We start from the raw sequence: 23,869 nt of genomic DNA on the forward strand, positions 1-23,869 counted from the left end.
TCAGCTGCTGCTCCCCTCAGCAGTGTATTTCAATAGGTCTGCCTGTTCTGTTCACCGGTCTGTGTCTGGTGAATCCTCTCACCCTCCATGCCTCTGGCTTGTACCCCAGTTCTTGTATGCATAAATAAATAAATCTTTAAAAAAATAAAATAAATTTTAAAAAAGAAAGGAAATAGTAAAATAACAGAAATAAATGAAATAAATATTATATAAAATATCAATGTAGCTAAGAGTTGGTTCCTTAACACAATAAACAAACAAACTTCCAGCTAACAAAGAGAAACATTAATAAAAAGAATCAGAAATAAGAGGAAAAATTGCTACAGACATCAAAAAATACAAAAGACTATAATAGATTACTATGAATAACTACAAAAATAAATTTGATAACCCTGAAAAAGTGTACAAATTCTTAGATCAATATAGTTTACCAACACAAAAGAAGAAACAGAAGAGTTGAACAAACCTATCACAAACAGGAAAACTTAAAACAGTTATTGAAAATCTTCCCTAAAAAAAAGCCCAGGACCATTTGGTTATACTAGTGAATTTTATTAAACTTTTAAGCAAGAACAAATGTCCATGTTCCTCACATTTTTTTTTATACAAGAAGAGTGAATGTTCTGTCATATAGTCTATCATACAAATGTTACACAAATATAGAAACCATATAAAGACAGCAGCAGAAAAGAAAATTTTAGACCAATTTCCCTGACATCAATGTAGAAATCCTCAACAAGACTGGAATCATAATCAAGTGGAATTTATCCCAACGATGCAAGGATATATGTAAGTCTATCAATGTGATATAGCATAGCAACAAAATAATGATATAATCATATAACAGCAATAATAGCAGAGAAAGCATGCAGCACCCATTTATGACAAAAACCCTAGCTAAAATGGCAATAAGAAGGAACCTATATAATAAAGATGATATATTACAAACCATTAGAGAATATATTACTTAATGATGAAAAACTGAAAGCTTTCTTAAGATTTGGAAGGAGACAAGAATCCTCACTGTCACTACATATGTTTAACTTAGAATTAGAGGTTTTGGCCAGAGCTACCACAAAAAAACAGGAAATAAAAGGAATACAAGTCAGAAAAGAAGTGAAATTACCACTATTTACGGAAGATATATGCGGACATCACTGAAAACCAATTAAAAACAATACATGAATAGAGCAGAGTGGAAGGTTACAAATGAACACACAAAACTCTGCAGATTTTTACATACAATGAACAAGGAGAAAAAGAAATCCAGAAAATAATTCCATTTACAATTGCTTCAGAAATAACCAAGTACCTTGGAATTAACTTCACTATAGAGGTGACAGACATGCACAAGAAGAACTACAAGATATCATTAAAGGACTTAGAAAGTGACATAAGGAGGGCCTCCGCTGTGGCTCAGCGGTTGAACGCTGGGTTGCGAAGCTGCCCGCAGCTTCTGCAGCGCTAGTTCGATCCCCAGCTGCTCCCCAGCCACCTGAGGAGGGTCCCGCATGGCGCTCAGACCTCTCCTGCCGCCCGCTGCTCCCCTCAGCAGTGTACTTCGATCCTTCTGCCTGCTCTGCTCCCCGCTCTGGCTCGGTGAATTCTCTTACCCTCCCGCGCTTCTGACTGTACCCAGTGCTTGTATATATAAATAAATAAATAAATCTTTAAAAAAAAAAAAAGAGAAAGTGACATAAGGAAATGAGAGAACATACTATGCCCATGAATGGGGGAAAATAAATATAGTCATAATGACTATCCTGCCTCAAGTGATACATAAATTTAACACAATCCCCAACAAAACACCACAGATATTTTTCAAAGATAATGTGCAAAAACTTTTGAAATTTATATGGAACCCAAAAGGTCTAATAGCAAAACAACTCTGAGAAAAAAGGGGAGCAAGAGAAGCATCACATTACCTGACTTCAAACTTTACCATAAAGGAACAGTACTAAATACAATATATTGGCACCAAAAAAAGATGCATGGATCAATGGAATAGAATTGAAAGAACAGAAGTAAAATAAATCCACACACATAATACATTAAAGATTTAGATGTAAGACCTGCAATAATAAAGTATATAAAAGAAAACAATGACAATATGTTCCATGATATCAATGATAAGGATGTTTTTGGAGATTTGACCCTGATGACAAGGGGAATAAAAGCAAATATAAACAATTGGAGATTATTTCAACTTAAAAAGCAAAATGTCTATGAAGCCACCATTACAATAATACCAAAACCGAACAAGGACAACACAAAAAAAGAAAACTACAGGCCAATCTCCCTAATGAACACTGATGCAAAAATCCTCAATAAAATTTTAGCCATCAGAATCCAACAATGTATCCATAAGATAATTCACCACAACCAAGTAGGATTCATGCCAGGGACACAAGGATGGTTCAATATCCGAAAATCAATCATCGTTATCCAACACATCAACAAAAAGAAATATAAAAACCCTATGATAATATCAATAGATGCTGAGAAAGCTTTCGACAAAGTGCAACACCCATTCATGATAAAAGCCCTTGAAATTCCTGGGCTACAACGAACATACCTCAACATCATAAAGGCCATCTATGACAAGCCAACAGCCAGTATCATTCTCAATGGCGAAAAGCTGAAAGCATTTCCATTAAGATCTGGAACAAGACAAGGATGTCCACTCTCACCACTGCTTTTCAATATAATACTGGAAGTCCTAGCCAGAGCAATAAGACAACAGAAAGACATAGAAGGAATCCAAATAGGAAAAGAAGAAGTCAAACTATCACTATTTGCAGATGATATGATAATATACACAGAGAACCTCAAAAACTCCACAGAAAAACTAATTGAACGCATCAATCAGTTCAGTAAAGTGGCAGGATACAAAATCAACACGCAAAAGTCAGTAGCCTTCCTATACACAAACAATAAATCTGAAGAAGAAGAAATCAGAAAACCATCCCTTTTATTATCAAAACAAAAAAAATCAAATACTTGGGAATAAATCTAACAAAAGAGGTAAAGGACCTATAGAAATAAAACTATAAAACACTGTTAAAAGAAATAGAAGAAGACACCAAGAAATGGAAAGACATCCCCTGCTCATGGATTGGAAGAATAAACATTATTAAAATGGCCATCCTACCAAAAGCATTATACAGATTCAATGCTATTCCAATAAAAATTTCAATGTCATTCTTCAAAGAAATAGAACAATTATTGATGAAATTCATATGGAACCACAAAAAAACCCCGAATAGCCAAAGCTCTCCTGAAAAAACAAGAAGGGAATGGAGGCATCACACTGCCAGATTTCAAACTATACCACAAAGCTATAATCATCAAAACTGCATCATATTGGAACAAGAACAGACACACAGACCAATGGAATCGAATAGAAAATCCAGAAATAAACCCACAGATTTATGGTTAACTAATCTTCAACAAAGGAGCAAAGAATATGCATTGGAGCAAAGAAAGTTTGTTCAATAAATGGTGCTGGGAAAACTGGGTCGCTACATGCAAAAGAATGAAGCTTGACTACTACCTCACACCATACACAAAAACCAACTCAAAATGGATTAGAGAACTAGACATAAGACCTGAAACCATAAAATACATAGAAGGAAATATAGGTGAAACACTACATGATATGCACATCAAAGACATCTTTATAGACACATCACCCAAAGCAGTGATAGTGAAGGCAAAGATAAACAGCTGGGACTACATCAAATTAAAGAGCTTCTGCACAGCAAAAGAGACAATAACCAAAATAAAGAGAAACCCCACTGACTGGGAGAAAATTTTTGCACACAACACTAATGATAAAGGACTGATCACAAAAATCTGCAAAGAGCTGATGAGACTCAACAACAACAAAGAAAATAATCCAGTCAATAAATGGGCAGAAGAGCTAAAAAGAAACGTCTCTGAAGAGGAAATGCAAATGGCCAACAGACATATGAAAAAATGTTCAACATCACTTGTAATCAGGGAAATGCAAATCAAAACTACAATGAGATACCATCTTACACCAGTGAGAATGGCACATATTAAAAAAACTAGCAACAACAAATGTTGGCGAGGGTGTGGAGAAAAAGGAACTCTCCTGCACTGCTGGTGGGAGTGCAAATTGGCCCCACCACTATGGAGAGCTTTGTGGAGATTTCTGGACCTACTAAACATAGAGCTTCCATATGATCCAGCAATTCCACTCCTAGGTATGTACCCAAAGGACACAGAAACATCAATTCCAAAGAGCACCTGCACCCCTATGTTTATGGCAGCACTGTTTACAATAGCTAAGCTTTGGAAACAACCCAAATGCCCAAAAATAGATGACTGTATCAAGAAGATGTGGTACATATACACCATGGAATATTACTCAGCATTCAAAAAAGATAAACACATGCAATTTGCAGCAACATGGATTAAGCTGCAAGGGATCATGCTCAGCGAAATAAGCCAGAAAGAAAAAGAAAAATAACGGATGGTCTCACTCACAGCAGTAATCTAGAAAACTTAAATAAGGGACCAGGAAAAAGAATAACTATAAGAAAGCAAAAATCAAAATCAACAAACAACTATGAACCAGACACTCTATGGGGGATGGGGGGCAGGTAGGGGAGGAATTGGGGTCAAAATAAGGGGGTCGCAATTGTATATAAAAATAAAATTTATAATAAAAAAAGAAATTATAGGTCAATCACTTGTGTAAATGATGTATGTTTGTATTAAATAAAATCTTAAATAAGGAAAAAAATTAAAAAATAAAAAGCAAAATGAAAATATAAGATTAAAAAGATAAATGGGAGAAAATATTCACACAATATAAAACTAACAACTAGTTAATATCCAAGATATAAAAAAACATAATTCAACGATAGAAAAACAATTCAATTAATAAATGGGCACCATTTATGACCAAAGAATTCACCAAAAAGGATATCCGGAAGGCCAAAAGACATACAGAAATATGTTCAATATCATTTTCAACAGGAGAGATACAGGTTAAAACCGCAATGAGGGCCTCCCCGGTGGTGCAGTGGTTGAGCACTGGGCTGCGAAGCCGCCTGCAGCCTATGCAGTGTCGGTTCAATCCCCAGCCACCATCGAGGGTCCCACATGGCACGACAGACCTCTCCTGCCATGCCCACTGCTCCCCTCAGCAGTGTGTTTCGTCAGTCTGCCTGTTCTGCTCCCCACTCTGGCTCTGGTGAATTCTCTCACCCTCCCACGCTTCTGACTATACCCAGTGCTTGTGTAAATAAATAAATAAATCTTAAAAACAATAAAATAAAAGCACAGTGAGACCACCTCATATCTGCGAGAATGGCACGTATTAAAAAGACCCCAACAACAAGTGCTGGGGAGGATAGGGAGAAACAAACCCATTACATTGTTGGTGGGAATGTAAACTTGTGTGGTAATTACAGAAAGCAATATGGGTTTATCTTAAAAAACTAAAAATGGAAAAACCTTATGATACAGCAATCTCATTCTTGGGAATCTATCCAAAGAATGTAAAACCAACAACATAAAAAATCCACATGCTCTACAATGTTTATTGCAGCACTATTTAAAATAACTCAGTCATGGACAAACAGACTAAATGTCCATCAACAGAGGACTGGATCAAGAAGATGTGTTGTATACACACAATGCAATACTATTCAGTCATAAGGAAGATGAGATGATGAATTTTTCTGTAAATGACTTTTTACAGGGAGTAAATGAAGGGAGTTCGAAGGAATTATGTGTAGCAAAGCAAGTGAGGAGTGAGGATGACAAAGGCAAATACTACAAATTTACATAGTGCATTTTTGGACAAAGTAAAATACAGGAACAATCACATTAATAAACACTGTGAGGGCTCTGAGATTAAGAGGGAGGAGGATAGGAGAACTGGGATAGAAGGGATGGTAATAGGAAAAATAAGGCACCCTTGAGTCCCTTATTCCATGCCTTAAAAATGGATTGGGCAAAAATATAAAGTACCTAGGACAACTTTGATGAACCAAGAAAGTGCAGGGTCACTAGGGCCAACAGTGGTCACCTTTGTCCTTATCTATTATAAATCCAGGTAACTTTCAATTCCTGTTCTACAGCCAAAGGGGCCACTGAAAATATGTCCTGTTCTCTCTGTTTAAGCTTCTTGAAACCCATCATCATAAACTTTCCACTCACCTCAGTGTATTCCTGGAAAGTTGTGCAATATATAGATTTTAATATAATTTACTTAAACAGAGAAAGAAGGCTATATTCCTGACCAATACTATTTACAATACCCTCTTACCTTTTTCTGCTGGGCTCAAAACAGTCACTGCGAAAAGAGAGAGAGGTAAAAGTTAGTAATATTTAAAAAAAGTTTCCAATCCATTTTTCTATAGCATCATTTAAAGCAATTTAATCAATGGTACTTTAGGAAACCATCAGGCTGTTAAGATGAGGAAAGACAAGGATAATTAAATTCTATCCTTTGCTATCTTCCTTCATCTTAAACCTTCAGTAAAGAATTTCTACTCATTCAATACAGGTATAACCTGGTATATTAAAAAAAAAAAAAAAAAAACCAAAAATGGAAACCTTAAGCTACATAACACGATAGGAAAAACTTCAAAACTGATAAATTAAGAGATTTATTTTTCCAAAGTATTCACTGCAGAACACCTTTAAATGCCAAGCTTCTCATGCATATTGAGAATGTTGTATGGAGATTACAAGGCAGTTCGGAAGTCAGACTGTTTGAGTTAGAAGCCCATTTCCACTCTTTCGTGATCTTAGACAAGTTCCTTAACTTTCTATCAGTACCTACCTCACAAGGTTACTCGAGAATTAAATGAGCTAATGTTTAGAACAGTATCTAGCATAAGGCAAGTACTTATTGAATATTAATTATTATTACATTTGAACTAAGATTAGAAAAATCAGAACTAGAAGGAACTTTAACATCTAGTTTTCTCTCTCATTTTATAATGAGAAAAATGGACTTAGAGTAGTATCAAGTGATTTGCCCAAGTTCACAGAGCAAGTTAATAATTGAGTTGGAACTAGATTCCAGATCCAGATTCCAAGGCTTTTTCTATCTACTATATTAACCTTCCCCAACCATTCACTGTTTACTGTCATTCATATAAATATATATATATGTATATATATATATGACTTCTGTTCAAAATGCCATCCATACAAATTGAGACTAACCTGTCTTTACCTACCCCAACATCTGTGTGCACTTGTACTAGGTGCTAAGGCAAAGTGAAATTACAAAGGATGGGTGTCAATATTGAGAAACTATTAAGATGATTTTCATACAGAATGATACATACCGAAGGGTCAGAAAAATGGGCCAAAAATCCAAACAGAGAATGAGACTATATTGTAGGGACTATTTTCTCGGCTCTGTCATCATTCATACCTTCTCTTTGTTTGCCAGTCTATTTTTGTTGAATCTTAAAAAAAAAAATCTACCTTTTATGATCATTTGAATGGACTTTGCTAAAACTGCTATAAACCAACTGATGTTGCAGCACTATTTGCAACAGCCAAGACATGGAAAGAACCCAAATGCCCCAAAATAGATGACTGGATCAAAAAGTTGTGGTATAGGGCCTCCCCGGTGGCGCAGCGGTTGAGCGCTGGGTTGCGAAGCTGCCCGCAGCCTCTGCAGCACCGTTTCGATCCCTGGCTGCTCTCCGGCCACCGGAGGAGGGTCCCACATGGTGCACAGACCTCTCCTGCCGCCCGCTGCTCCCCTCAGCAGTGTACTTCGGTCCTTCTGCCTGCTCTGCTCCCCGCTCTGGCTCTGGTGAATTCTCTCACCCTCCCGTGCTTCTGACTGTACCCAGTGCTTGTATGTATAAATAAATAAATAAATCTTTAAAAAAAAAGTTGTGGTATATTTACACAATAAAATATTACTTAATGATCAAAGAAGACAAACTCATGCCATTTGCAGCAACATGGATGGAGCTGGAGGGGATTATGCTAGCCAAAAATAGTCAGAAGGAAAAAGATAAATACCAGATGGTCTCACTTATATGTGGAATGTAGGAAAAAAAAAAGGGTCAAGAAAAAGTCAAAATTAGCAAAGGTGACCATATATAGCAAGGGAGGAGGAGTGAAGGGAGCAAGACAGAGGAGGGATGAACACAAGGGAATATGGTGTTCATGGGTGATATGGTGGTGGGAGAACTATGGGGACTATAATGATACAAGAAAAAAATAATTAATAAAAAATTAACTGTTTTCTTTTTTCTAGTACACCTGCCTGAAGATTGGTACTGATTCATTTTTTTTTCTTTTCTTTTTTCTTTTTTCAGTCAAAGAATCCTAGTTAAGAATCCTTGAAAGAAATACATACTAAGACAATACAGATGAAGTTGAAACACGGATCCTTGAATGGGTCAACTTGGGACTTCATGATTTTGCACATACACGTTGTATGACTGCATTTGTTCCACTAGGCCCTGGACTGGGTTTAAACATCTCTTTAAAATGGAGTGAGCGGGTCTCCCTGGCGGCACAAGGGGTTAGCACTATGAAGCTATCCCCAGCCTCTGCAGCACGAGTTCCATCTCGGGCCAGCCAGGGAGATACACACATGGTGCAGCAGACCTCTCCTGTCTCGCCCGCTGCTCCTCTCAGCAGTGTATTTCAGTCCATCTGCCTGTTCTGCTCCCCACTCTGTCTCTGGTGAATCCTCTTACCCCCCACACGTGCATCTCTGGCCTGTACCCCAGTTCTTGTATGCATAAATAAATAAATCTTAAAAAAATAAATAAATAAAATGGAGTGAGCAAGAGCAGGCTTGCTTGGAGACAAATAAAGCCCAGCTGACAAACTGCTATTTGGTATCTGTCTTTCTACCTCTGTGGCTGATCCCTCAGTGTTAAATGAGAGGTGAAGGTTCTAACTTCCATTTGCTTGGCTACTTCTTATGGTTCCATGGTTGAAGGAAGGAAATGACTACATGCTTTGCAGATATCTGTTGGAGTCATACAATGTATATAGAGAAAAATGAGAGGGAAACAGTGATGTCTCTAGGTGATAGGCAGCTGTCTTTAATTTCAGGACTGTCACGCAAGTGGGACTGGTTAGTATGATTGGAAAACAGGACAGAAATAAAATCAGTGGGTTATAGCTACAGGTTGACACATTTTAGCTCAATGTAAGAAAAATGATGATGATGATGATGACAATGACAATGACCGTCCAGACTGGCAACATTGAGAAAGAGTGAGGTTTCTCATTTAGGCATTAGTTAGGCAATGTACCTGACTTTTAAAGTCTTCTTTTACTCCTGAAATCTGTGAGATTAATGGTAAGTATAATGGTAAAATACTTCCTTACAAAATTCCCTGTTGGAATTTATATACTTCTGAGGAAAAAAAAAAAAAAAACAAGCATCCTTTATTTTAAAACAGGCTTTCCTTAATTTTTCCAACATTGTCTTTTGCATTATTAAAGGAAGAAATAAAAAATACTTCATATTAAAATGAAAATTTTACGAGAGTTATACTGAACATTTAAAAAATGAACCCTTTATCATCATTCTTTTAGGTAAGTGCATACTTAATCAAACCATTGAGCAATTGGCCATACACGATTACAGAGTGATGAGGAAGTATGTATAATTATATACTTGTTCTGTACCTTCAAATTTTAGTTTGCCATTGAGGAATTAAGTGACTGAATTATCATCAAATAACTTTTCACTGTCTCCTGTCTTTTCCCTCATCTACCCACTGATTCTTTGCAACTAGGTATGGAGAAAAGGTATGGAAGGGTAGGGCATATTCAAGGAGTTTTCATCACAGAAAACTAGTGTTAAACCCAAAGCAGATTATTCTTTGCATTCATTTATTTATTTTTAATATATATGTTTTACATTGTTCTTCCTTTTTGGACAATGTATGCTTTCCCTTCTCAGGTATAGACCCTGTAAAATCCCCACCACCAATTCACCTGTGAACCATCACCTTAGTCCCTTGTATAAGAACACATTCCCTCCCGTTTTGATCCCTCTCCCTCCTCTTCCCCTGCAGAGTGTCTCTGATTAATAACTGCCTGTTAATTTTGTTTTTTAATTTACTGTAATTATTTTTTTCCTGGGCCTTTGTTTGGTTCCCTTACATTTGATGATCACACTAAACTCATTCATTATAGAAAAGCATTTCAAATTTGTTGCCATTCATCTGAGTGATGAGTTTACATAAATCTCTATATGCACTTTTCCCATGTACTTAATATTAGTGAGGGTGTTCTGCAAAGCAGACTTTAAACAGATGTCAATTACAGAGTTCACAAAAGAGTTTTGGTAGAATAAGCCTAATTTGGTAGTAGATGGGAAGGATCAACAAAAGTAGAAAGGACATGAAAGAAATCCAACAGTGCTGTCCAACAGAAATAGAATGTTAGTCGTGCACATTTAAAAAACTAATACCATGTGAAAGTAAATTTAATTGTTTTATTTCATCAAAAGTATCACTTTAACATGTTATCCACATAAATTCTGAGATATACATTCTCTTTTTGTAAAAACTTTGTAAAAGATGGTATATATTTTATGCTTCTACCACATCGCATGATCACAATGGTTTCAAAATCTCTTTTATGCCAAAATCAATGTATTTGACACCCACTTTTTCCATTAGATGTTTCTTGGACTTTAAGCTAAAAGATAGAATTTGAGATGGGGAACTGAGATTTATTTCTCATTATGTTTTGGTTGCAGAAAGCAAATTACTCTGAAAAAGCTATTCATATTTGTCATTCATTTACCTTTCAGGCAGTCATTCTGAAACCTGGATGATTTTAATACCCACTCGGGACAGATTAAAAAAAAAAGTTAAATGTCCCTTTTGTACAACAGATCTCTGGACAGAGGTCATGAATTTCTATTTAAAAAAAATTAGCAGGTGATTCCATTAGCTGGATTTAAGAACTAATATAGTTATTTTAGATGTTTGGTATCATACCCTACCAGTCAAGGGTCACATATATTCCTGTTTGACATAAAGATGACATAACACTATTGTAGATGTGCTAATTATCATGATTTGGATAGTTTTTAATTTTGTAGAAACTTGGTTTCCAGAAAATATTCCTTCTATATTTTTGACTTATCAATTTTCATTTCTTCTGTCTTTCAAGAATTTATAGCTTCTGAGTAGGATTATTTCCTGGATACTTAAAAAATTTTTAATGTTAAAATGGGTACTGTTGGTCATCAAAAATGGCAGACTAATCAAGGGTTTTGTCTTGAATTGAAAGTCATGAATTAAATTACCAAAACTGTATCAAAATCAACTTTTGCAAAACTCTAGAATCTAGTATAAAAGGTACAACAATCAGGGGGAAAGCCTTGGTGAAAAAAAGGAGCTGTTGTTTTATGGTAAAAGAATGCTGTGATATTTTCAATTGCCTGCCAACCAATCGCCACACCCAAGAATGACAGTCTTGGTGCACATTCTTGGTGCAGGTTTCTAAAGTCTTAGGGAGCAATACAGTCTCAAAGAATTGTGGTTGTGAGACTTCACTGTCTGGAAACTCATTCAAAGACCTAAACAAAAGCTTCCCTATGTTTTGTCTGACAGAGTATTCCCAGGCCTGGGATACCTTCTTGAGTGGTTTTAGCTGAAAGCATTTACAGGCATAGATATTAGCTGCAGATGCCTGGAGCAAAAGACAACACTTCAGAGACAATGGAGAGAATAAAGGAGGAGGCTGACAAAGGAGATAGGTGGGGGAATAAGAGTGTCTAAAGATACTATGTGTACCAGGACATTAAGAAAGGATCACACACACATGCAGGGTGGGAATGCATGTTCAAAAAAGCCTGAGAAGACCCTAAGCACTCACCTCTAACTGATCTTCAGGCACTGCAATGCAGGGAGTGAGGACTAAGACAGAATTGTAAACAGTCTGAAGTAGTTAAAGGAGTAAAGCAATAAAGAGCTAATCTAAAAAGAATGAAAAAGCATGTTTTTTTCTTCTTTTCCATTTCTTTATGACTCTTGGCATTCATGAAACCTTTATAAAATCATTCACTGATCACAAGTTTAAGGAACAAAAACTTCAGAGACTATAACAAGGTACAAGGTCTTAAATATGGAAAAATCACTTAACAAGCAAACAAAAACACAACACATAGCAAAAACAAGCTCCATGAAAGGGTGAATCTGATTTCAGTATTGCTATTCCATAATATTCTAAATTATCATTTTCAACAACAACAAAAATACAAGGCATGCAAACAACAGTATAGCTCATTAACGGAAAAAGAATCAATAGAAACTGCTCATGTGTAAGTCCAGGCAGTGACTTACTAGACAAAGACTTAAATCTGCTGTCTTAAATATGCTCAGAGAGCTAATGGAAAGCATGGACAAAGAGCTGAGGAAAACAGAAAAATGAAAATAGAGAATATATCAATAAATGAAGAGACAGAAATTAAAGGAACCCAACAGAAATTCTGGAGCTTAATAGGACAATTATGAAGTGAAAAATTTACTAGAGTGGTTCAACAGTAGATTTGAGCAGGCAGAATAAGGAATCAGTGAACACAAAGACAGGTCACTTGAAATTATCTAGGTTGAAGAGCAAAATGAGAAAAGAATGAAAAATTAGCAAAGCCTAAGAGACCTGTCAGATATCATCAAGTGTACTAACATATACCTAATGGGAGTTTCAGAGAATGTGGAAGGGTGGCGGGGGGTGGTGAGGAAGAATATTTAAAGAAATAATGAATGAAAACTCACTAAATTTGATTTAAAAACCCTAATTCTAAATATCTAAACATCTAAATAAGCTTAACAAACATATAAGATAAACTGAAGTACATCCATAATCACACACATTATAGTTAAATCATAAAAAGACAAGAGACTATCTTGAAAGCAGGAGATAAGCAACTCTTCACATACAAGAAGTACTTAAAATTAATAGCTGATTTTTTTTTTTTCTGAAACCATTAAGTCTGGAAGGCAGTGAGATGCCATTAAGTGTTGAGAAAAAGACCAGTCAACCAAGAATTCTATATTCAACAACATTATCCTTCAAAAAAATTGGAGGAAAATGACAATTTCAGATAAACAAAATCTGAGGAAGTTCATCATTAGTAAAACGTTCCTCAGGAAATGTTAAGGCGAGCCCTCCAGGAATGTATGAGAGGGCATTACCTTTAATTCAAGCCATAAAAAGAAATGAGAAACACAGGTAAAGGAAACTACATAAGAATATATAAAATCCAATAGTACAGGTTTTTTGTTTGTTTTATCACTCTTACTGCGTAAAAGACAAATTCATACAACAATGATGTTAAATCTCTGTTAAGAGGCACACAAAATATAAAGATGTTATTTTGTGAGAAATAACAACATAAAAGGGGGAATGCAGCTATAAAGGAGCAGAGTTTTGCACACTATTCAACTAATTTGGCATTAAGTGTTATTATAAAGTTAACATGTTATAACACTCAGGGTAAGTACTAGGAAAAAACTAAAAATCTATAGAAAAAGGAATGAGAAGAAATCAAAAAAAGGTACACTTAAAAATATCCAAGTAAGAATGCAGCAAAGCAATGAACTATCACCACCTATATTAGGATGGTAAAACTCCAAAATACTGACACCATGAAATGCTGGCCATGATTCAGAGCAATAGGAGCTCTCATTCATTTCTGGTGGGAATGCAAAATGGTATGATCACTTTGGAAGACAGTTTTCCAAAGATATCCAATAGAAACCAATACTAATATCAGACAAAATAGACTTTAAGTTAAAAATTAACACAAGAGACAATGAACAATATTATATATTGATAAAGAGGTTAATCCATCATAGTCTGTAACAATTATTAACAATTATAAGCATTATACACCAAACAACAGAACCTTAAAATACAGAAAGAAAACAATGACAGAATTGAAGGAAGGCACAGAAAGTAATAAAATTTTAGCTGGAGACTTAAATACCCATTCTTCACAATGGAAAGGACAAGTAGACAGATCAATAAGGAAAAAAGAGTACTTTGACAACATTATAAACCAATTAGTCATATGCAGAATAATCAACCCAACAGTAACATACACATTCTTTTCAAATGTACAAGGGAAATTATCCAATATTAACCAAATGTTGGACTATATAAGCAAACCTCAATACATTTAAAAGACTGAAATAATGTATCTTCTCTGAGACACTAGAATTAAACTACTAATAACCTAACATAATAAAAACTCCAAAATCAAAAAAAAATTGGGGAAATTAAACATTCCACTCTAACCAGTGAATCAAAAAAATTACAAGTGAAATTAGAAAATACTTTTAGATTAATGAACCTACATTGTTAAGGAACAAAAATTTGAAATTGATGATGTAATTTTGAACTTCAAAGAATTAAAGCAGAAATGCAAGCTAAACTCAAAAATAGCAGATGGGTACAATAAAAACTAGAGTATAGGAAAGTAAAATAGAGAACATAAAAACATAAAATCAATGAAATTGAAAGTTGAGACCTTTAAAAGATATACAATGTTGACAAAGTTTTAATTAGACTGAACACAAAAAAAGAGAAGACTCAAATTACTAAAATCAGAAATGAAAGTGAAAATATTAATAGAGAACTTGCATAATAGAAAGGATTATAACAGAATACTAGGAACAACTGTATGCCAACAAAGTAGGTAATCTAGATAAGATGGACAAATTCCCAGAAACACAAAACTACCAAAAGTGACACAGAGAAAAAAGAAAATCTGAGCAGACTTTTAACAAAGCAATGTTTGAATCAGTAGTCAAGATCATCCCAACAAAGAAAAGTCAGACCAGATGACTTCATTCATGAATTACATGAAATATTTAAATAATTAACACCAATTTTTAAATTTTTTTACAGATTTATTAATTTGTGCATATAAGAATTGGGGAACAAGCCAGAGGTGCGGGGGGTGAGAGGATTTACCAGAGACAGAGTGGGGAACAGAACAGGCAGACTGACTAAAATACACTGCTGAGGGGAGCAGCAGGCAAGTCAGGAGAGGTCTGCTGCGCCATGTGGATAGCTCCCTGGCAGGCCAGGTATCGAATTCGTGCTGCAGAGGCTGTGGATAGCTTCACAGTGCTGTGCTAAACCCACTGCGCAACCAGGGAGGCCCCACCAATTTTTTTAAATGCTTACAAAAAATTAAAGAGAACACTTCCTAATTCATTCTATGAGGCCAGCATTACCTGGACCAACACCAAATCACACAAGGATACCCCAAGAAAATAAAACCACATCCAAATATCTTACTAATAATAGATGCAAAACTACCAAAATTGTTACTTACAGACCAAATTCAGCAGCAGCAGCATAGCAAAGGATTATATATACATAATGAACAAGTGAGATATCGCCAAAATATGTAAAGGTGAGTCAACACATGAAAATCAGTCATGTAATAAATTGCAATAAGAGAATGAAGGGAAGAATCCACATTATAATCTCAATTAATGCCAGAAAAGTATCTCACAATATTTCATCACTTTCATAAAATTGCTCAAGAAATTAGGAATAGAAGTTCATTAACTTGATAAAAGGGAAAACTCATACCTAATAGTATACTCAATAGTGAAAGACTGAAAGCCTAAGAAACAAGAAGAGGATGCCTGTTTTTGCCACCTTTATTCATTATTATTTTAGAAGTTGTAGCCCATGAAATTGATGAGAAAATATATTATTGAACAAATGGATATAATAAAGATCCCAGCAGAACTTCCAGCCCAGGTGCAATTAACACGCCAATGCAGGTGTAATTAACACGTTAGCTTACTTACAACTCTTTCCCTTTAAAGAGTCATGGCCCGGAGCTCGGAAGTTAGCCCACGCCAGGCCCCTTCCGACCAGTAGTCTTGAGCCCACAGGGGGAGCGGGCACCCACGTGCGGGGTAGACCAGGCTTGCAGAAGAGTGTGCCTGAGACCGGACGCGCAGGGAGTGCGCCCCGCATCGCCATTTTAGAACAGGGACATTTCTTCAGTAAAGACTGCCTGCAGAAGGCTCCCTCAGGAGCCAGAGGTGAGCTGGGAAGCCCGCCCACGCCAGGCCCCTTCTGGCCTGCAGTACAAACCCAGAGGGGGAGCGGGAACCCACCGCCGGGGCAGACCAAGCACACAGGGGAGTGTGTCCCCACATTGGCATTTTAGAACAGGGACCTTTCTTCAGTAAAGTCAGCTTGAAACAGACAGATGGCCCCTGGAGGAGCCAGAGGGGAGCGGAGAAGCTCACCTAAGATGCCGGCCAGTCCCAGCAACACAGTGTCCCAATGCATACGACAAATTAGAAAAGAGACAGTAGGGAGTAGAAGAACCACACGCAACCTAACAACTCCTCAGGAAAAAAGCACACCACAAAAAGAAAACCACCCCCCAGATTACAACAACAGTAACTTGGAAGAACTTCTGAGCCTTCCATAAAGAGAATTTAAAATTGCCGTGATTAAAAAAATGACAGAACTCAAAAAGGAAAACAATGATCAGAAGAAGGAAATTGAGTCCCTAAAGAAGGAAGAAAAAGAAACGCAGGAGATCAAAGAATTAATGGAGGAACTAAAGAACTCTGGGAAAAGCAATGAAAGAAGAATAGATGAAATGGAAGAACGAATAAGTACTCTAGAAGACACAGAAATAAAAAGAACCAAAACAGAAAAGAAAATAGAAGTACGAAGGAAAAAGAACAAAGAAAGACTTCGGGAACTATCTGACTCCATGAGGAAAAGAAATATAAGAGTTATAGGAATACCAGAAGGAGAGGAGAGAGATGTAGGAACAGAGAAAATATTCAAAGAGATAATTGAAGAGAACTTCCCAAATGTGAAGAAGGAGCTGAAAATTGATATACAAGCAGCAAGAAGAACACCAAACTTCCACGATGAAAGGAAAAATACAGCAAGACACATAATAGTAAAGCTCCCAAGAATCCAGGACAAGGAAAAAATAATGAAGCTAACAAGAGAGAAGAAACAGATAACATTCAGAGGAAAACCAATCAGACTGACATCAGACTTCTCTGAAGAAACACTACGGGCAAGGAGAGAGTGGAGGGACATAATCAACAGACTCCAAGAAAACAGACGCCAACCAAGAATACTCTATACCGCAAAACTCTACTTCCTCTATGAAGAAAGAATAAGGACCTTCCCAGACAAACAGAAACTCCGGAATTTCATAACGACTAAACCCCCACTCCAAAAAATACTACAAGGAATCCTAAAGCCAGAACCTCAGAGGGACGAATAACAAAAACGGCCAAAAAAAAAAAGTAATTAAAAGAATAAATAAATAAAATCAAAGGAAAGACAAACACAATGGCAAATACAGATGTTAACATATCAATATTAACTCTAAATGTAAATGGACTAAACTCTTCAATAAAAAGACACAGAGTTGCAGCCTGCATTAAGAAACAAAACCCAACCTTTTGCTGTCTCCAGGAAACACATTTAGCTACAAAAGATAAAAATAGACTCAAAGTTAAAGGATGGAGAACAATCCTACAAGCAAATGGACCAAAAAAGAAAGCAGGAACAGCTATACGTATATCAGATAAAACAGATTTCAAACTCAAAAAAATAAAAAGAGACCCCAATGGTCACTACATTATGATCAAGGGGACAATACTTCAAGAAGAAATAATACTCATTAACATATACTCACCAAACGAAGGAGCACCAAAATATATCAGACAACTGTTGTCCTCTCTGAAAACAGACATCAGAGAAAACACATACGTAGTGGGAGACTTCAACACACCACTATCAACAATGGATAGATGAACAAGACAAAAAATAAGCAAAGAAACTAAAGCTCTAAATAAGGACCTAGAGCATTTGGGTTTAACAGACATCTATAGAACACTAAACCCCAAAAAAACGGAGTACACATTTTTCTCAAGCGCAAACGGATCATTCTCCAGGATTGATCACATACTGGGGCACATGACAAACATCAACAGATACACCAAGATTGAAATCATACCAACCATCTTTTCTGACCATGAAGGCATCAAACTAGAAATAAACCATAAAAAGAAGGCAAGGAACTTTCCTACCTCATGGAGATTAAAAACCACACTACTGGAAGACCAGTGGACTAATGAGGAGATCAAAGAAGAAATTAAAAAATTCTTTGAATTGAATGACAAGGAGGACACCAATATCCTAAATGTATGGGATGCAGCAAAAGCAGTAATAAGAGGAAAATATATAGCAATAGAAGCTCAGATCAAGAAACAAGAAAGAACTCAAAGAAACAACTTAATCTCGAGGCTCAAAGATCTAGAAAAAGAACAACAAAAAACCCCAAAACCAGTAAAAGAAAAGAAATAATAAAAACCAAAGCAGAAATAAATGAAATTGAAACTAAAAAAACAATCCAAAAGATCAATGAAACCAAGAGCTGGTTCTTCAAAAAAAGTCAATAAAATAGACAAAACCCTAGCGAGGCTCACAAAGGAAAAAGGAGAAAGCACAAATAAACAGGATCATAAATGAAAGAGGAGAAATCACAACGGACACAGCAGAAATCAAAAGAATAACAGTAACTACTATGAACAGTTATATGGAAACAAGTTCAACAATCTAGAGGAGATCGACAAATTCCTACAACTCTACAATCACCCAAAGCTAGATAAAGAAGAAATAGAACACCTAAACAGACCAATTACAAGCAGCGAAATTGAAATGGTAATCAAAAACCTCCCCCCAAAAAAAAAGCCCAGGACCTGATGGATTTACAAATGAATTCAACCCAACATTCAGAGACGAATTAGTGCCTATCCTTCACAAACTCTTCCAAAAAATTGAGAAAGACGGGACAATACCAAGCACGTTCTATGAAGCCAACATTACACTAATACCAAAACTGAACAAGGACAACACAAAAAAGGAAAACTACAGGCCAATCTCCCTAATGAACACTGATGCAAAAATCCTCAATAAAATTTTAGCTATCAGAATCCAACAATGTATTCATAAAATAATTCACCACGACCAAGTAGGATTCATTCCAGGGACACAAGGATGGTTCAACATCCGAAAATCAATCAACGTTATCCAACACATCAACAAAAAGAAATATAAAAACCATATGATAATATCAATAGATGCTGAGAAAGCTTTTGACAAAGTGCAACACCCATTCATGATAAAAGCCCTTGAAATTCCTGGGCTACAAGGAACATACCTCAACATCACAAAGGCCATCTATGACAAGCCAACAGCCAGTATCATTCTCAATGGTGAAAAGCTGAACGCAATTCCATTAAGATCTGGAACAAGACAAGGATGTCCACTCTCACCACTGCTTTTCAATATAATACTGGAAGTCCTAGCCAGAGCAATAAGACAAGAGAAAGACATAGAAGGAATCCAAATAGGAAAAGAAGAAGTCAAACTATCACTATTTGCAGATGATATGATAATATACACATAGAACCCCAAAAACTCCACAGAAAAACTAATTCAACTCATCAATCAGTTCAGCAAAGTGGCAGGATACAAAATCAACACACAAAAGTCAGTAGCCTTCCTATACACAAACAATAAATCTGAAGAACAAAAAACCATCCCTTTTATTATCGAAACCAAAAATAATCAAATATTTGGGAATAAATCTAACAAAAGAGATAAAGGACCTATAAAAAGAAAACTACAAAACACTGTTAAAAGAAATAGAAGAAGACACAAAGAAATGGAAAGAAATCCCCTGCTCATGGATTGGAAGAATAAACATTATTAAAATGGCCATCCTACCAAAATCAATATACAGATTCAATGCTATTCCAATGAAAATTTCAATGTCATTCTTTAAAGAAATAGAACAATTACTGATGAAATTCTTATGGAATCACAAAAAACCCCGGATAGCCAAAGCTCTCCTGAAAAAAAAAAGGGGGGCGGGGATAGAGGCATCACACTCCCAGACTTCAAACTATACTACAAAACCATAATCATCAAAACTGCATGGTATTGGAACAGGAACCAATATACCAACCAATGGAACCCAACAGAAAATCCAGAAATAAACCCACAGATTTATGGTCAACTAATCTTTGACAAAGGAGCAAAGAATATGCACTGGAGCAAAGAAAGTTTGTTCAATAAATGGTGCTGGGAAAACTGGGTCGCTACATGCAAAAGAATGAAGCTTGACTACTACCTCACACCATGCACAAAAACCAACTCAAAATGGATTAAAGAACTAGACGTAAGACCTGAAACAATAAAATATATAGAAGGAAATACAGGTGAAACACTACATGACATGCACCTCAAAGACATCTTTACAGACACATCACCCAAAGCAGTGATAGTGAAGGCAAAGATAAACAGCTGGGACTACATCAAATTAAAGAGCTTCTGCACAGCAAAAGAGACAATAACAAAAACAAAGAGAAACCCCACCAACTGGGAGAACATTTTTGCACCCAACACTAATGATAAAGGACTGATCACAAAAATCTGCAAAGAGCTGATGAGACTCAGCAACAACAAAGAAAATAATCCAGTCAACAAATGGGCAGAAGAGCTAAAAAGAAACTTCTCTGAAGAGGAAATGCAAATGGCCAACAGACATATGAAAAAATGTTCAACATCACTTGTCATCAGGGAAATGCAAATCAAAACTACCATGAGATACCATCTCACACCAGTGAGAATGGCACATATTAAAAAAACTAGCAACAACAAATGTTGGCGAGGGTGTGGAGAAAAAGGAACTCTTCTGCACTGTTGGTGGGAGTGCAAACTGGTCCAACCACTATGGAGAGCTGTGTGGAGATTTCTGGACCTACTAAACATAGAGCTTCCATATGATCCAGCAATTCCACTCCTAGGTATTTACCCAAAGGACACAGAAACATCAATTCCAAAGAGCACCTGCACCCCTATGTTTATAGCAGCACTGTTTACAATAGCTAAGTTTTGGAAACAACCCAAATGCCCAAAAATAGATGACTGGATCAAGAAGATGTGGTACATATATACCATGGAATATTACTCAGCATTCAAAAAAGATAAACACATGCAATTTGCAGCAACATGGATGGCGCTGGAAGGGATCATGCTCAGCGAAATAAGCCAAAAAGAAAAAGAAAAATACCGGATGGTCTCACTCATAGCAGGAATCTAGAAAACTTAAATAAGGGACCAGGAAAATGAATATAAGAAAGTGAAAATCAAAATCAACAAAAAACTATGAACCAGAGACACTTTTTGGGGGGTGGGGGGCGGGAGGGGAAGGATTGGGGTCAGAATGGGGCGTTTGCAATTGTATGGGGGAATATAAAAATAAAATTTATTATTTAAAAAAAAAATCTACAAAGAGCTGACGAGACTCAACAAAAACAAAGAAAATAATCCTGTCAAAAAATAGGCAAAAGAGCTAAAAAGAAACTTCACCAAAGAGGAAATGCAAATGGCCAACAGGCATATGAAAAAATGTTCAACATCACTTGTAATTAGGGAAATGCAAATCAAAACTACCATGAGATACCATCTTACACCAGTGAGAATGGCACATATTAAAAAAAACTAGCAACAACAAATGTTGGCGAGGTTGTGGAGAAAAAGGAACTCTCCTGCACTGTTGGTGGGAGTGCAAGTTGGTCCAACCACTATGGAGAGCTGTGTGGAGATTTCTGGACCTACTAAACATAGAGCTTCCATATGATCCAGCAATTCCACTCCTAGCTATTTACCCAAAGGACACAGAAACATCAATTCCAAAGAACACCGGCACGCCTATGTTTATGGCAGCACTGTTTACAATAGGTAAGCTTTGGAAACAGCACAAATGCCCAAAAATAGATGACTGGATCAAGAAGATGTGGTACATATACCCCATGGAATATTACTCAGCATTCAAAAAAGATAAACACATGCAATTTGCAGCAACATGGATGGTGCTGGAAGGGATCATGCTCAGAGAAACAAGCCAGAAAGAAAAAGAAAAATACTGGATGGTCTCACTTATAGCAGGGATCTAGAAAACTTAAATAAGGGACCAGGAAAATGAATAACTATAAGAAAGTGAAAATCAAAATCAACAAAAAACTATGAACCAGAGACTTTTTGGGGGGTGGGGAGGCGGGAGGGGAGGGATTGGGGTCAAAATGGGGGGGTTGCAATTTTATGGGGAATATAAAAATAAAATTTATTTATAAAAAAATAAATAGTCATGGCCAGGGTCTCAGCACTCCTGTCTAAAGGAGGAGTCCAGAAGATGGTGACGTAGTGCATTACGAAGAGTCAGATAACCAGTGGAGCAGTCCTGTCTCTTTGGGGGCTGCAACCCCTCCCATTGTCCAAGACTCCCTTTTGTGTGGGAAGCTGCTTTGCTCCCTTTTTTCCTCCACCAACAGTTTTGCCAATTATCAATGTAACAAATGTGAAGACAGTTATGTATAAAAGGAACTCTTTGTCTTTAAACTAGTGCTCTGACCTTACCAGGTTACCCAGATCTGAGACCTCATGCATGTGTAATAAAGCTTTTCCTGACCTCACCATTCCTGAAGTACCTCTTGGTCTTCCTCTGCCTGGGTAAAAGGGCAGAATTTCTAGAACAAAATTAGGTGAGGAAAAGAAAAAAACATCCAAATTGGAAAGAAGAAATAAAATTATTTTTATTTGCAGATGATATTGTTAGGGGGAAAGGATGTCCTGAGTGAATTCCATACAGGCTTTGTGGATGCCACCTCCACTCCATCAAGACACTGGGAACTACAAATCTCATAATCCCCAAAGGGAAGTAGCAAGGACCGAAGGGTGGAGTTAAGCAGCCATTTTCTCTGTTTGTAAATAAAACCAGCCATCTTAGTGGGGAAAGGGGTCACTTGGCTGGTGCTCTTGGCCAGGCAGGTTTGGTCTCGGTGGGTCACTTGGGATTCCAGGTCAGCGAAGTAGGTAGGACACATTTAAGAATTTATCTCCGTCTTTTCTCCCTGATTTGTACATTTCCCCATTCCCCTTCTCTTGTAAATAAACCTCTGTTAACTTTTAGTGTGTGCCTGCAGTTTAAGTCCCCTTTAAGCTCACAGGTGAGGACCCATAGTCAGGCAACCCGTTTTAGAGCAGGGTTGCCTGTAACAATATGATCTTATATATAAATAATTCTAAAGTACCCACTGAAAATCTTTAGAGCTACTACAAATTTAGCAAAGTTACAGAATACAAGCTCAATGCTCTAAACCAGAACGATTTATTTCTAAACATTAACAATAAACAAATCAGAAAACTATCTCATTTATAATGTTATCAAAAAATAAATTTCTTAGGAATAAATTTAACCAAGGAGGCACGAGACTTACTTAACATTCCAAAACACTGCTGAAAGTAATTAAGGACTTAAATAAATGATGGCATCTCATGTTCATGGATTAGAAGACTTGATATTGTTAAGATAGACGTTCTCTTCAAAATAATACACAGGTTCAGTATAATCCTTACCAAATTCCAACACCTATTTTGCAGAAGTAGAAAAACTGATCCTAGCATTCATATGGAAATACAAGAGACCCTGACTAGCCCAAAAAAAAAAAAACAAAAAAAAAAACACCTCTGAAGTATGGGGAGCCACGCTACTCATGTCGTCTGACAAAAGTCCGGGCATGGGGCAGATTTTTGAAAAATCAGGAATTTCGTTAGCTGACTTCAAGATTTTCTTCATTTGTTTATGGCTAGTTTTTACCATTGTTAAAATACACACTTAAAAGTAAAACTGCAAATACTGATCAATCACTGAATAGCTAATTTGATGACAAATGGCACTGTATGATACAAATATTACATTTTTTATAAAATTGGTAGTCCTCTGCCAAAAAAG

The 23,869-nt window shown here is 36.5% G+C and overlaps 1 protein-coding gene across 2 annotated transcripts in view; it reads right to left on the bottom strand.

Annotated features, from left to right (window-relative positions):
* Positions 1–23,869, bottom strand: part of ZDHHC15 (zDHHC palmitoyltransferase 15) — a gene marked incomplete at both ends in the record, with an annotated part of 101,142 nt that overhangs the window by 62,180 nt on the left and 15,093 nt on the right. The window contains one exon of one of the 2 annotated variants that reach the window (XM_084259245.1): positions 6,305–6,331. The exons of the other annotated variant lie outside the window; for it this stretch is intronic. Coding sequence (XP_084115371.1) covers positions 6,305–6,331 — 27 coding nt within the window. The remainder of the gene's footprint in view (positions 1–6,304; positions 6,332–23,869) is intronic. 2 annotated transcript variants of the gene reach the window in all.

Source organism: Talpa europaea, assembly GCF_964194135.1.
Source record: "Talpa europaea genome assembly, chromosome: X".
Lineage (NCBI taxonomy): Eukaryota > Metazoa > Chordata > Mammalia > Eulipotyphla > Talpidae > Talpa > Talpa europaea.